The following is a 15,900-nucleotide window of genomic DNA, read 5'->3' as shown; positions in this document are numbered from 1 at the left end:
TGTAAAGATGGCAGCCTCCATGTTAGGTTCACTGAAGGTTAAGCCGGTTCCGTGTCGTCTTCAATAGTGCTTAGTTTGATGACATACCGGCATCACACAAGATGTATTCAACTAGTGTGCAATTTTTACATCGCACCATATTTAGTGGTCACACTGTTTCTCCTGTCATATCGCGGTTCGTATCAAGCTTGTTTTATCCGGTTTTTCAGACCTTTACGTTACCAGTCTCAGAAGTTCTTCCTGACCTGTTATATGCAGGTTTTATTGGAATTACATTTGTATTCATAAACCAATACATGGATGTAAATCCTATCAAATGTATGTAATTAATCGTTATTAAAATCTAGATATGAAATACTATATGTATGTAGGAGTTGGGAGTAAAAGGTCGCCTTGCTGATGGAAATTTCCCTGTAGTCAAGCGATAGAGTGCCCGACTAAAGACCCTTCTGTCGCTGATTCGAATCCTAGCGGTAGCAGGGAGTTTTTCATTACTCCTTCCTATTACAGATTTTGTGCTTTTTACCTAGTCCTAGGGTAGAACCTATAGGAGATTGAGATGCTTCCTTGGAGATGTTGAACCTGGGTTTTCGTCGTTTTTCGGGATTATAAATTTAAGAAGGAGGGAGCAGTTTGGAAGTTGAGAGTACAGGTTGCTTTACTAGCCTCAGCTAGTGGGAATTTCCCTTTAGTCAAGTGGTAGAGTGTCCGGCTAGAGACCTTAGGATCGCTAGTTTGAATCCCAGCAACAGCAGATATTTTTCATTACTCCTTTCTGTTACAGATTAGGTGTCATTGACCACTTCCAGGGTAGAGGTTATAATAGATTGAAATGCTTTCCTGGAGATAAAAAGCTGGGTTGTTATCTTTGGGTCCAAAGACTTTGTGAAGGAGGGAGTAATGTGTAAATTGAGAGCACATGTTGCCTCACTAACCTCGGCTAGCGGGAAATTTCCCTTTAGTCGAGCGGCAGAATGTCCAGCTCCAGACTGAAGGCAGGGTGTTCTTCATTACTACTTCCTATTACGATAGTCTGTCTGTTTGCATTGTGAATCTGCAATATCTGTCAAAAGATTCTTGTGATGTTGAACCTCTAACATTGTTGGAGTAGTCCATGCTACATCGGTTTTTAGGGTAGAAAGAGCTTTTCAGGCTTTATGCCAGTTAAGCTGCTTGTGGTTGTTTCGTGGCCATCCAGCTGATTGTCCTGTTCTCTAAGAATCAATTGAACAAGCTTGTCCCATAGATAACATGTTACACATATGTATGGTTTACAAGTATGAAAAAATTATTGACAACCTGGGATACACAGCATGTCTCATTGTCAGGTAGATTGTAACCTACATACAATGGACATTGTATCTTTGTCAATTAAATGTTAATGGTGCATTTTCTGTGATAGATTTTATCATCAAAAATGCTTTAACCTGAGAGTACCAGTTAAAATGTGTCAAGAAGAGCTGCCTTTCAGATGTTCTCATAAATCAATGTAGAAAAAGTCTTTTCCACCTTATTTTTTTTTTTTGGTAAAGTTTTTATTAATCATATAAAAACTGCTGCAAGAGATCAGTGGAATAGTATAGAATTGGGCAATTCTGTCAATTTGTAAATTCTGCAATTTGCAAATACAAGCTGTGTTTTGTATGGAATTTAAAATGACTTAAACATTTCATGATGGTGAATGTAACATATGTCATAGTAGCTAGAACAACTTGGTTGTATTCAGTAGTTCTAAACACCTTACATTGTATCAGTATTGTATATAGTACATATTGTCATAGTTTTCTCATTATTAACTTCTACTTACAGGTACTCTCAATGCAGTAAGTATGGGCGACAATTTTTTCAGTGTCAAAGAAATATCACAAAACAATGGACAAAGCTTCACAACAGATCAGGACCAAATAAAATCTGGTGTCAACAGTCTTCACCAAAGTCACAGAGAACAATTTCCATTGGACACAGAACTTTTTCTATAAGTACTTCAGTAACTAGGAAGTTACTTAATATCAATGAAAAACATGTGAATTGCTTAATAGGATTAGTCAGCCTCGGAGGCTATGTGACCTGGACTCTAAACAGTACCAAAGTTTACTGTAAAATAAAGAATCAGAAGTCAAGATTGGTCGGGTCTAGGAATATAGACAAGTCAAGCCAACAGCCAGAATTTGATTGGAAGACATTTTTCCGGTTATTACGACCAGACTTATTGTATCTTATTTCAGCAGTTGTAGTAAGTAATTTACCTTCTCTCTAGAATGTAAAAGAGATCAAATCTATCAGTATTTTTGATATTTTTTTCTTGCGTTTATGATGACTTGATTGAAATTGTTAAATCAGAATTTTCATTGGGCTCAGTTTTCCTTGTTTTTCAAGACATCACTGTTTTGTGCACATTTGATTCCATTTTATATATAGCACTCTAAATGTAATTATACCTATTACTAAAGTTTGTGAACATAGAAGTTCATGGATAGATATATAACACTATAAATGTAATTATACTTATTAGTAAAGTTTGTGAACATAGAAGTTCATGGATAAAGTGTACCTTCAGACTCCATGATTCTGAATATCTGTTAAAGGTAAAATATTTCTTAAATCTTGACTAAAGTTGTTACTCTTCATATTTTTAAATAAACACAATATTTACAAATGTACACGCACTATCTGAATAGCAGAAATATTAGCACACGGTAAGTTACAGAATATCTAATGTCACTGTAAGGCTAAATATTGGCACAAATGTTATTGAACAATCCATTCCATTTCACTGCTCTTTTTCAGTGTGCTGTTGCTGCAGCAATTGTTAATATCCAGATTCCTTTGGTGCTGGGAGAGATTGTCAACATTGTCTCCTCCTTCACACAAGATGTGGCCAGGGATTTTATACAGGAAATCCGTCAGCCAGCAATCAAAATGATAGGTTATTATGCTGTACAGGTAAGACATCTGTAGTATACGTATACTCTCTCATTATCTGTCTTCCTGATTTCTCTGTCCATTTCTTCCACTGGAGTCTAAATAACTCTGTTTTGATGGGACAAAAGTCGAAGTCATAATAATGACTTCTATTCAGATACTTTGAACTTCAGACATAGGTTCATTCCCCCAATCTATTGGATGGTGGTAACTTAAGGAGCAGACTCTGGACATAAAGAGTTTTTATTTCTTTATTTTGTAACCAACATTGATTGTGATCTGTATATGGATATGTGGGTGTGCCATCCCAATGCATTTCATATCTGATTGTAATATCATTATGTACTCATGTGTCACCACATTTGTAGTCCTGAATCTGTGACTTAATACCTTAACATTCCTATTCTGACATACAGTACCTGTTTTACACACTTGCAGAGTGTCCTGACTTGTGCCTACCTTTCCTTACTGTCCACTGTGGGAGAGAACATGGCAGCCAGAATGAGAACATGCCTTTTTGATTCCCTTCTCAGACAAGATATAGAGTTTTTTGACAAACACAAAACAGGAGAGCTGGTTGATAGGTAGGTAAAATCGAAATGGTGGTCAACAGTTAGGTAACGGAACAGGGGTATTTGTCAACATAGTCAACTTGTTAACATAGAAGAGAAGTGCTGGTTAACAGTTAGGCAACACATATATATCAGGAATGCTGGTCAACAGTTTGGCATCATAGAGTAGAACAGCAGTGCTGGTCAACAATTAGGCAACACATATATATCAGGAATGCTGGTCAACAGTTTGGCATCATAGAGTAGAACAGCAGTGCTGGTCAACAGTTAGGCAACACATATATATCAGGAATGCTGGTCAACAGTTGGATAAAGAACAGGAATGCTGCTCTAATGTTATGTAACATGGAATAAGAGTATTGGTCAATAGTTTCATAACATGAAATCAAAATGCTGGTCAACAGTTAGGCAACATTAAATCTGAGTGCAGGTCAACAGTTAGGCAACATAGAGTAGAACAGCAGTGCTGTCAACAGTTAGGCAACATTAAATCTGAGTGCAGGTCAACAGTTCAGCAACTTAGAGTAGAACGGTAGTGCTTGTCAACAGTTAGGTAACATAAAAGCGGAAGAGTTCACAGAAATTGGGTTACAGGGAGTAAGAGATCTGGTCTTAGTTCAGAACATGAGAGTTAACTCATTAATTTTCTGTAGATTGAGTCAGCATTTTCTGTTATTTTTGCTTCAGGTTAACATCTGACATTCAAGACTTTAAGAGTTCATTCAAGCTTTGTATATCTCAGGGTCTAAAAGCCAGCACACAGGTAGGTTGAAACCCTCTAAAGTCTAACTCACTTTTCTATTTATTTAGTCTTCACAATAGACATACAATAATTATGTCATTCCTTTCTTTTACCAGTTTACATTGTCATTTCTAGATAATGTCTTTTGTTAGGAATATCACTGATTTGGCCAATTTAAATCTGTTTTGTTGCTGATAGACTTAACTCCTGATGTTGAGAACAATTTTGTTCTAGAACTGTAATTATAAATTGTACGTCATAACATTTACAGAATGTCTTGATTCTCCATGTCCACTTATCTTATACCAGGTACTTGTGTAAGTTTACATAAATCCTTGCATGATTCATTCAGGAATTGGTTATTACAGGCAGTTGGATGTGTGGGCTCGATGTTTGTTATCTCACCAAAACTGACAGTTGCCATGGTGACTATCCTGCCCGCCATTGTAGGTATTGGTACTCTGATGGGATCTGGCCTGAGGTCATTGTCAAGGTCAGCCCAGGAACAGGTAAGATGGTGACCCAAATGTCAATGTCAAGTGTAGAACACATTAGATACAAAACAATGTCACTGTGAACCAAATGTCAAGGTCAGCCTTAGAATGATTAAGACGTTGACCAAAATGTTATTGTCAGGTAAATGTAGAACTAGACACTGATCTGATGTATTTATAACTATAGAACTAGACACTGATCTGATGTATTTATAACTATAGAACTAGACACTGATCTGATGTATTTATAAATATAGAACTAGACACTGATCTGATGTATTTATAGATGTAGAACTAGACACTGACCTGATGTATTTATAACTATAGAACTAGACACTGACCTGATGTATTTATAGATATAGAACTAGACACTGACCTGATGTATTTATAGATATAGAACTAGACACTGATCTGATGTATTTATAAATGTAGAACTAGACACTGATCTGATGTATTTATAACTATTGAACTAGACACTGATCTGATGTATTTATAGATATAGAACTAGACACTGACCTGATGTATTTATAACTATAGAACTAGACACTGATCTGATGTATTTATAGATATAGAACTAGACACTGACCTGATGTATTTATAACTATAGAACTAGACACTGACCTGATGTATTTATAACTATAGAACTAGACACTGACCTGATGTATTTATAGATATAGAACTAGACACTGACCTGATGCATTTATAAATATAGAACTAGACACTGATCTGATGTATTTATCACTATAGAACTAGACACTGACCTGATGTATTTATAGATATAGAACTAGACACTGATCTGATGTATTTATAAATGTAGAACTAAACACTGACCTGATGTATTTATAACTATTGAACTAGACACTGACCTGATGTATTTATAACTATAGAACTAGACACTGACCTGATGTATTTATAGATGTAGAACTAGACACTGACCTGATGTATTTATAACTATAGAACTAGACACTGATCTGATGTATTTATAGATATAGAACTAGACACTGATCTGATGTATTTATCACTATAGAACTAGACACTGACCTGATGTATTTATAGATATAGAACTAGACACTGATCTGATGTATTTATAAATATAGAACTAGACACTGATCTGATGTATTTATAGATGTAGAACTAGACACTGACCTGATGTATTTATAACTATAGAACTAGACACTGATCTGATGTATTTATAGATATAGAACTAGACACTGACCTGATGTATTTATAACTATAGAACTAGACACTGATCTGATGTATTTATAACTATAGAACTAGACACTGACCTGATGTATTTATAGATATAGAACTAGACACTGATCTGATGTATTTATAACTATAGAACTAGACACTGACCTGATGTATTTATAGATATAGAACTAGACACTGACCTGATGTATTTATAACTATAGAACTAGACACTGATCTGATATATTTATAACTATAGAACTAGACACTGATCTGATATATTTATAAATGTAGAACTAGACACTGATCTGATGTATTTATAAATGTAGAACTAGACACTGACCTGATGTATTTATAACTATAGAACTAGACACTGATCTGATGTATTTATAGATATAGAACTAGACACTGACCTGATGTATTTATAAATGTAGAACTAGACACTGATCTAATGTATTTATAAATATAGAACTAGTTACTGATCTGATGTAATGACATTGCAAAGAGAATTCTGTATTTTCCTGTAGTTGGCAAAATCGACAGCATTGGCAGATGAAGCCATTGGTAATGTGCGAACTGTTCGTGCCTTTGCTATGGAAGATAAAGAAAACGAGTAAGTGTGTCTCCCATCAGGAATCTTTATGTACAAATCACTTCAACATTATTAACAACCATCCAGAATTAAATGTATTTTATTACAAATCAGACCAAGGACATCAAAAACATCAGGATTTGCTGGAAAAAGACTTATTACTTGTTATAGTGTGTAGCATGTGTTTAAGTTGTTGGATCTGTCAAACCTTTTGTTTAGTATATGTGGGTCTGTTATAGTCTGTTAAAAGTCCCTGACCCCAGACTTCTCCAGCTGGAGCCTGAAATGCCTATCATATACACAGCACTGAGAAATCTGATGTGCTACCCACTGCGAGAGCTTTCTGTCTAGTCTCTGTTAGGTACTTAGTAACATGTGAACTTTTAGGTAAAATTTGGAGCCAAGTAACATCACAGTAACATCATCTCCAAATGTCTTTCTGACAAGAAACCTCAGAGAAGAATTCAGAAAGGAAATAATTTGATGTAGTTTTGACAGGATAGTGTGTGAGAAAAAGAGTCATCTGTTACCCATGTCTATTTCAAATAACTTTATCTCAGGTGACAAATATTGTTATTCTATTCTATACATTAAAACATGTAGAAAGCACTGCCTTCAATGGTTGTAGGTTGTACTCAAAGGAAGTGGAGAATGCACGACTCCTCAACATAAAACTTGGATTTGGTATTGGATCATTCCAGGGACTAGCTAACTTTGCACTGAATGGTATGTACAACTGACAGCACTGTTATGTCAGCACTGAATGGTATGTACAACTGACAGCACTGTTATGTCAACACTGAATGGTATGTACAACTGACAGTACTGTTATGTCAGCACCGAATGGTATGTACAACCGACAGCACTGTTATGTCAGCACCGAATGGTATGTACAGCCGACAGCACTGTTATGTCAGCACCGAATGGTATGTACAACCGACAGCACTGTTATGTCAGCACCGAATGGTATGTACAACCGACAGCACTGTTGTATCAGCACTGAGTGTTATGTACAACTGACAGTACTGTCACCTGTTCATAGTATCAGCTATTAGTTGAATTGTCAGACCTGTTAATATATCCTCACGAACAAAGTCAGGAGATATACTAGAATCACTCTGTCTGTCTTACTCTGTTGTACATCCCTCCATCAACTGGCTCCTCTCACTTTACTAGGTTGATTTAAACAAATATTGATAGGTTTGAATTTTATATCAATTCAGCTGTGATTTTTTTTAATCATTTTTGCAGATTGTTACATTGGTATTAGAACTAATGTGTTTGATAACCTTAATCAAAACAATGGGGGCCTCTGATACATTGTTTAGGACAAGCACTTGTGGTGGTATTAGTTATCATTGTGATATATTCAGTTTTAACTTTCTCCATTCACACCTGTAATTTACACCTGTAATTAATCTGTCTCCACAAACTTTAATAAAATGAAGAATCTGAAACTGGAATATTACCTTTACAACACTTGAAGTTCTCTTTGACATCTGTTATTTATGTTGTACAGGTATTGTACTAGGCACCTTATTTACCGGTGGATGGCTAATGTCCCGACAGGAAATCACCGCGGGTAATCTGATGTCATTCCTGGTGGCTTCACAAACTATTGAAAGGTGAAATATTAACATTTAAATTGTAAAATAGATACTTTTAAGTGTATTGAATGATAAAATATCTACCATCAACTGTTTAATTGTCATTGTAAATAAATAACTTGTGTAAACTGTAATTGCATTTGTAACTGTAAGATATAATTAACTTAAATACGTCCCCCATTTTCCTTGTTATCAGGTCACTTGCCCAGATGTCACTGCTGTTTGGAAATGTTGTACGTGGCATGAGTGCTGGGGCAAGAGTATTTGAGGTAAATTTGGATATCAAAAAATAACCTGATATTAGAAGTAAATGTATCGAGTGTGAAGAGGTTTTGCTGTGGTTGATCTATACAGAACATTATTATTTTTTGTAGTTTATCAACTCTGTACCATCCATACCATTAAAAGGTGGCAAGAAGATTGCCTTTCACACCCTCATGGGGAATGTAGAATTTCAAGATGTCAGTTTCTCCTATCCTACTCGAAGTGAACAGGTGAGCATCATTATAAAATTTTGTATGTCATTTTATTGCGCCGGTGCTCCAGGACATATTGCACTTAACCAATTGAATATCATTTCTATTTGATAGTATACCATTAAACAAGATCAGCCTCTCACCTTAATATCTAGGTCAACTTCTCTTGCACCAATATCTAGGTCAACTTTTCAAGCACTAATATCTAGGTCAAGATCACCTACACCAATATTTCGATCAACTTCTCCTGCACTGACATCTAGGTCAACATCATTTCCTTTCCAGCAGTCAAAACAATATAATTGTAATCAAAATCTGCATGTATTTTAATAAATGTTGTATTTCTTGTCTCTACACATCAGACTGTCCTGAAGGATTTCAATCTGAAGATAAGGTCTGGAGCAGTAGTGGCCCTTGTTGGACTCTCTGGAGGAGGTATGTTGGATCTTTTTCATTGACTCTTGAGACCATAGGTCCATTCTTTGTAAGGCTTTATGAAGGAGGAATGGTCAGTCCCTGGTTTGACTCCTATGGTGGCAGTTTAGTTCTTTAATAGAACTTATAGAGGAGGTATGGTTAGTCCCTGGTTTGACGCCTATGGTAGCAGTTTAGTTCTTTAATAGAACTTATAGAGGAGGTATGGTTAGTCCCTGGTTTGACTCCTATGGTGGCAGTTTAGTTCTTTAATAGACCTTATAGAGGAGGAATGGTTAATCCCTGGTTTGACGCCTATGGTGGCAGTTCAGTTCTTTAATAGACCTTATAGAGGAGGTATGGTTAGTCCCTGGTTTGACTACTATGGTGGCAGTTTAGTTCTTTAATAGAACTTATAGAGGAGGTATGGTTAGTCCCTGGTTTGATGCCTATGGTGGCAGTTTAGTTCTTTAATAGACCTTATAGAGGAGGTATATTTGTCCCCTGTTTGTCTCCTGAGTTGGCGTTCTATGGCAGACTTTATGAAGGAGGTATGTTTTGTGCCTCCTTTGACTCTGGAGGTGGTGTTCTTTGGCAGACTTTATGAAGGAGGTATGTTTTGTGCCTCCTTTGACTCTGGAGGTGGTGTTCTTTGGCAGACTTTATGAAGGAGGTATGTTTTGTGCCTCCTTTGACTCTGGAGGTGGTGTTCTTTATGAAGGAGGTATGTTTTGTGCCTCCTTTGACTCTGGAGGTGGTGTTCTTTGGCAGACTTTATGAAGGAGGTATGTTTTGTGCCTCCTTTGACTCTGGAGGTGGTGTTTTCGGCAGACTCAATAGAGGAACAGTGAACAATTAAAACAGAAAACTCAATGAGTTGTCAGGTGACCAAAGGTTCCATAGTCACAAAACACATATTGCATTTTCTTTGCATTTCTATGGTAGGATATACATCTGCCAGTATATATCAAGGAAACAGAAGATAGGGAGCATTTGATTTAGCAATTCTTATATCAAAATCTTATTTGTCGTTTGAGTTGTGATAAAACTTTAAACTTTTGATCAAAAAGTACTAGCTAGATAGTGTGACACCATTGCCCGCCGAAAGACTTTGTAGGATTCATTTCCCACAACAATCTGATGTCTGATTCCAGGCAAGTCCACAGTGGCTGTATTGTTGGAGCGTTTCTATGACATCCAGAAAGGGAAGATAACTATTGATGGATACGACCTGAAGGATCTGGACCCAACTTGGCTCAGAGGCAGGGCCCTGGGATATATCAACCAAGTAAATACTATTCTAGTTTATTTACAAATTTGTAATTACAAATGTGGAAGGGTAAATCAGAATTATCTTTGATCTCGAGGGCATAAAATGAGTATGCATTTCTGGTCGTCAGGATCACCATAACTATTCGCAGAAAGTCACTAAGTAATTTGATTCTAATAATCAGAGTTATACCCCTTTGAATGGTTATCAGCCATATTTTCACTTCATAGTGTCAGATTTTGATCCTGTACATGAATGGTAAAGCTATGCTTACACTTCTAGTCCAGTTACTTTTATAGAAATTAATTTTCAAAAACCGTAATCATTTTGAATTTTACATGTCCAGAATAGTGTAACCTACCTTTTATTTGTTGTGAATTTTAATTCATGACATATTTTATTGTTTCGCACTTAGTTTCCTACTGCCTCTCCGCTGTAAAGAAAGAACATTTTCCCCGTCTAATTCATAACCAGGAAAATTAATTATCTTCATTTGGTACCTGACATTTATTACCTGAAATATATTTCAGGAGCCTGTTCTGTTTGCAACCTCAATCATGGAGAACATCCGATATGGAATGCCAGAAGCTTCTGATGTTGAGGTAAGGAAATATCTGAAGATAATATAAGCTAATTACTCTATTGCAAAGGATGTGTTAATGTTCTTAGATAATGTATTTCTGAATTTTTCCATTATTATAATGGACTTTCATTTTCCTGTACTTAAGGTGATAGAGGCTGCCACATTGGCCAATGCCCACGATTTCATCACCAAGTTCCCTGACGGGTATAACACAGTATTGGGGGAGAGGGGTGTAACGGTGTCTGGGGGACAGAAACAGAGGATAGCTATCGCACGTGCTCTCATCAAAAACCCTTCCATCCTCATCCTGGATGAGGCTACCAGGTAAGATTAGCCATCAAACATACTCTCTTTTTAAAAAGCCTCAAAACTAATCCTTGATGAGATTGCAAGGTATGGATAGCCATCAAACACACTCTCATCAAAAAGGACTCCAACCTGATTTTTGATGAGGTTTACAGGTAAGGATAGCCTTTGAACACACTCTCATCAAAAAGGCCTACAACCTAATCCTTGATGAGACCTCCATGTAAGGATAGCCATTTAACACACTTTCATCAAAAAGGCCTACAACCTAATCCTTGATGAGACCTCCATGTAAGGATAGCCATTTAACAAACTTTCATCCTGATGCAGATACAAGTTAGTTATGTCAGAAGAATCCATGTCAAAATTTTTCATTCTTAACATTTTTTTGTTTATCTCTGTTGTCATGTAGCAATAAATGTAATTAATTACAGTGCACTGGATGCCGAGTCAGAGAGGATTGTCCAGGAGGCTCTAGATAAAGTAATTAAAGGTAAGTCAGGTCACATAAAAGTCACTGTCACCATGTCTTAATTTATACCATTCAAGTTAAACTTCGTGATAAAAGAAACAAAAAGAGAGAAAAAATGCAAATGTGCCTCACGTTTGCTTTTCTACCACTGTGTATCATAGCGTTAAATGCTTTATTCTTTTTTACAAATATAATTCAGGTAAGGTTTTAGCACATTAAACACTTTTTTGTTCTCATGTTTTGTATTTCTAGGTCGGACCACTCTAGTCATAGCTCATCGTCTAAGTACCATCCGAGATGCTGATGTGATAGCTGTTGTATCCGGTGGGAAAATTGTGGAGGTAAGGAACTATTAACAAATTGGTCAAACAGACATAGGTATTTTATTTACCTTTCACATTTATATATAGAAATACACAATGCACAATTAAAGGGATTGGCTTATACATTGTCCTTTATTGGGCACTGGATGGTAAGATGAACATCATTTTCCACTTGATCCTCTCAGAAAGTATTACAAGGCACCAAAGGTCAGATTTTGTAATCTCTCTTTATATTTGGCTCATCCCCAAGTGTTGTATAGAGTAGAATAGAAGTTTTTATAACACAACCAGTAGCAGATTCGAGTGTGAAGTTTTGATGACTACACTGTTACCTTCATCAGACAAATGACCGGTTTGAATGTAAAAGCACTGATGTATTTAGTGTATGAGACCATCTCGTACACTATGTACATTAGTGTTAGTATGGTTCACACGGGTCATTTGTCTGATGAAGGTGGCAGTGTAGTCATGGAACCATCACACTCTAATCCTATACTGGTTATGTTATAAGATGAAGGTGACCGTGTAGTCATCAAAACGTCACACTAATCTTCTACTGGTTGTGTTACAAGATGAAGATGACCGTGTAGCCATCAAAACGTCACACTCTAATCCTCTACTGGTTTGAATATAAGAACTATTTTCTATTGACATTACCAACTTGAAGAAAACATTACAGAGTTATATTAAGTGAAGGTCTGTTTGTGTATTGTGGAGTTATATTAAGTGAAGGTCTGTGTATTGTGGAGTTATATTAAGTGAAGGTCTGTGTATTGTGGAGTTATAAGTGAAGGTCTGTTTGTGTATTGTAGATGGGAGACCACAAGAGTCTTAAGAAGAAGAAAGGTTTGTACTGGGAACTGATACGCCAACAAGAAATTGAAGAGGAGATCAACGAGTTTCAGAATTAAGCTTGCTTTCTTGATGGAGTTTGAAGGATACTTTTCTTGATCAGAAGGACAGAAATTCTCTACATATCCAATATCTTTTGTACACAAAGTGATGCAAATTATATATAGGTCCAAAATTGATATTGATAATCTGATTTTGATCACAATTTCTCTGATCATATCAGGAAGAAAAAACAACATCTTCCTGATTTTGTGATTAGGTTGATTATGGTGATATACTGTAGTGGGGCGTTACACGGACTGATGAGTGTATGTCAGTGTGGACTATACATACACGGACTGGTGAGTGTATGTCTGTGTGGACTATACATACACGGACTGGTGAGTGTATGTCAGTGTGGACTATACATACACGGACTGGTGAGTGTATGTCTGTGTGGACTATACATACACGGACTGGAGAGTGTATGTCAGTGTGGACTATACATACACGGACTGGTGAGTGTATGTCTGTGTGGACTATACATACACGGACTGGTGAGTGTATGTCTGTGTGGACTATACATACACAGACTGATGAGTGTATGTCAGTGTGGACTATACATACACGGACTGGTGAGTGTATGTCTGTGTGGACTATACATACAAGGACTGATGAGTGTATGTCAGTGTGGACTATACATACACGGACTGGTGAGTGTATGTCTGTGTGGACTATACATACACAGACTGGTGAGTGTATGTCAGTGTGAACTATACATACACGGACTGGTGAGTGTATGTCAGTGTGGACTATACATACACAGACTGATGAGTGTATGTCAGTGTGGGCTATACATACAAAGAATCTATTATAGTTGTCATTACACAGGCTGATGAGTGTATGTCAGTGTGGGCTTTACATACAAAAAATCTACTATAGTTGACGTTACACAGACTGATGAGTGTATGTCAGTGTGGGCTTTACATACAAAAAATCTACTATAGTTGACGTTACACAGACTGATGAGTGTATGTCGGTGTGGACTATACATACCCAGACTGATGAGTGTATGTCGGTGTGGGCTATATATACAAAAAATCTACTATAGTTGACGTTACACAGACTGATGAGTGTATGTCGGTGTGGGCTATATATACAAAAAATCTACTATAGTTGACGTTACACAGACTGATGAGTGTATGTCGGTGTGGGCTATACATACAAAAAATCTACTATAGTTGACGTTACACAGACTGATGAGTGTATGTCGGTGTGGGCTATACATACAAAAAATCTACTATAGTTGACGTTACACAGACTGATGAGTGTATGTCGGTGTGGACTATACATACACAGACTGATGAGTGTATGTCGGTGTGGGCTATATATACAAAAAATCTACTATAGTTGACGTTACACAGACTGATGAGTGTATGTCGGTGTGGGCTATATATACAAAAAATCTACTATAGTTGACGTTACACAGACTGATGAGTGTATGTCGGTGTGGGCTATACATACAAAAAATCTACTATAGTTGACGTTACACAGACTGATGAGTGTATGTCGGTGTGGGCTATACATACAAAGAATCTACTATAGTTGACGTTACACAGACTGATGAGTGTATGTCGGTGTGGGCTATACATACAAAAAATCTACTATAGTTGACGTTACACAGACTGATGAGTGTATGTCGGTGTGGGCTATACATACAAAAAATCTACTATAGTTGACGTTACACAGACTGATGAGTGTATGTCGGTGTGGGCTATACATACAAAAAATCTACTATAGTTGACGTTACACAGACTGATGAGTGTATGTCGGTGTGGGCTATACATACAAAAAATCTACTATAGTTGACGTTACACAGACTGATGAGTGTATGTCGGTGTGGGCTATACATACAAAAAATCTACTATAGTTGACGTTACACAGACTGATGAGTGTATGTCGGTGTGGACTATACATACAAAAAATCTACTATAGTTGACGTTACACAGACTGATGAGTGTACCGCCGGTATGTCGGTGTGGACTATACATACAAAAAATCTAGTGTGTATTTAAATCTAACAAATATTTAAGACGTATGCTTGATTTATTTTTTGTTTTATATGAGAGGAATTAAAATATTGTGTGATTTCACATTTTTCTGTTTGTTATTCAGTTTTAAAAATTCAGGAAATTTACTTAAACTCAACATGTAGAGTTTACACCTGGCAATGAATAAAACCTCAGCAAATATCAAATACCTCACTATCACCAGCCTTCAGGTTCTACAACTACCACTATACTGGTTGTCCCATTAACCACTTACCACTAATCTGGTTGTCACACTATCTAGTCACCACTAATCTGGTTGTCCCACTCTCCAGCCACCACTAATCTGGTTGTCCCACTCTCCAGCCACCACTAATCTGGTTGTCCCACTATCTAGTCACCACTAATCTGGTTGTCCCACTCTCCAGCCACCACTAATCTGGTTGTCCCACTCTCCAGCCACCACTAATCTGGTTGTCCCACTCTCCAGCCACCACTAATCTGGTTGTCCCACTCTCCAGCCACCACTAATCTGGTTGTCCCACTCTCCAGCCACCACTAATCTGGTTGTCCCACTCTCCAGCCACCACTAATCTGGTTGTCCCACTCTCCAGCCACCACTAATCTGGTTGTCCCACTCTCCAGCCACCACTAATCTGGTTGTCCCACTCTCCAGCCACCACTAATCTGGTTGTCCCACTCTCCAGCCACCACTAATCTGGTTGTCCCACTCTCCAGCCACCACTAGCCACCACTAATCTGGTTGTCCCACTCTCCAGCCACCACTAATCTGGTTGTCCCACTCTCCAGCCACCACTAATCTGGTTGTCCCACTCTCCAGCCACCACTAATCTGGTTGTCCCACTCTCCAGCCACCACTAATCTGGTTGTCCCACTCTCCAGCCACCACTAATCTGGTTGTCCCACTCTCCAGCCACCACTAATCTGGTTGTCCCACTCTCCAGCCACCACTAATCTGGTTGTCCCACTCTCCAGCCACCACTAATCTGGTTGTCCCACTCTCCAGCCACCACTAATCTGGTTGTCCCACTCTCCAGCC

General features: G+C 37.5%; 1 protein-coding gene across 1 annotated transcript; it reads left to right on the top strand.

Annotated features, from left to right (window-relative positions):
• Positions 1–12: 12 nt before the first annotated feature.
• LOC132565665 (mitochondrial potassium channel ATP-binding subunit-like) lies at positions 13–14,945 on the top strand. Its single transcript, XM_060230361.1, has 18 exons — positions 13–175; positions 1,810–2,233; positions 2,788–2,943; positions 3,361–3,506; positions 4,182–4,257; positions 4,605–4,745; positions 6,446–6,531; positions 7,139–7,236; positions 8,030–8,135; positions 8,314–8,386; positions 8,492–8,611; positions 8,956–9,028; positions 10,162–10,295; positions 10,808–10,879; positions 11,006–11,184; positions 11,601–11,659; positions 11,891–11,979; positions 12,774–14,945. The coding sequence occupies exons 1-18, from the start codon at positions 102–104 to the stop codon at positions 12,870–12,872; spliced, it is 2,205 nt and encodes a 734-aa protein (XP_060086344.1). The 5' UTR covers positions 13–101; the 3' UTR covers positions 12,873–14,945.
• The last annotated feature ends 955 nt before the right edge of the window (positions 14,946–15,900 follow it).

The sequence above is a fragment of the Ylistrum balloti genome, unplaced genomic scaffold, assembly GCF_031769215.1.
Source record: "Ylistrum balloti isolate Yb309-2 unplaced genomic scaffold, AGI_CSIRO_Ybal_v1 Utg369730, whole genome shotgun sequence".
In the NCBI taxonomy this organism is placed as follows: domain Eukaryota; kingdom Metazoa; phylum Mollusca; class Bivalvia; order Pectinida; family Pectinidae; genus Ylistrum; species Ylistrum balloti.
This window is presented reverse-complemented; position numbering and strand designations above follow the sequence as displayed.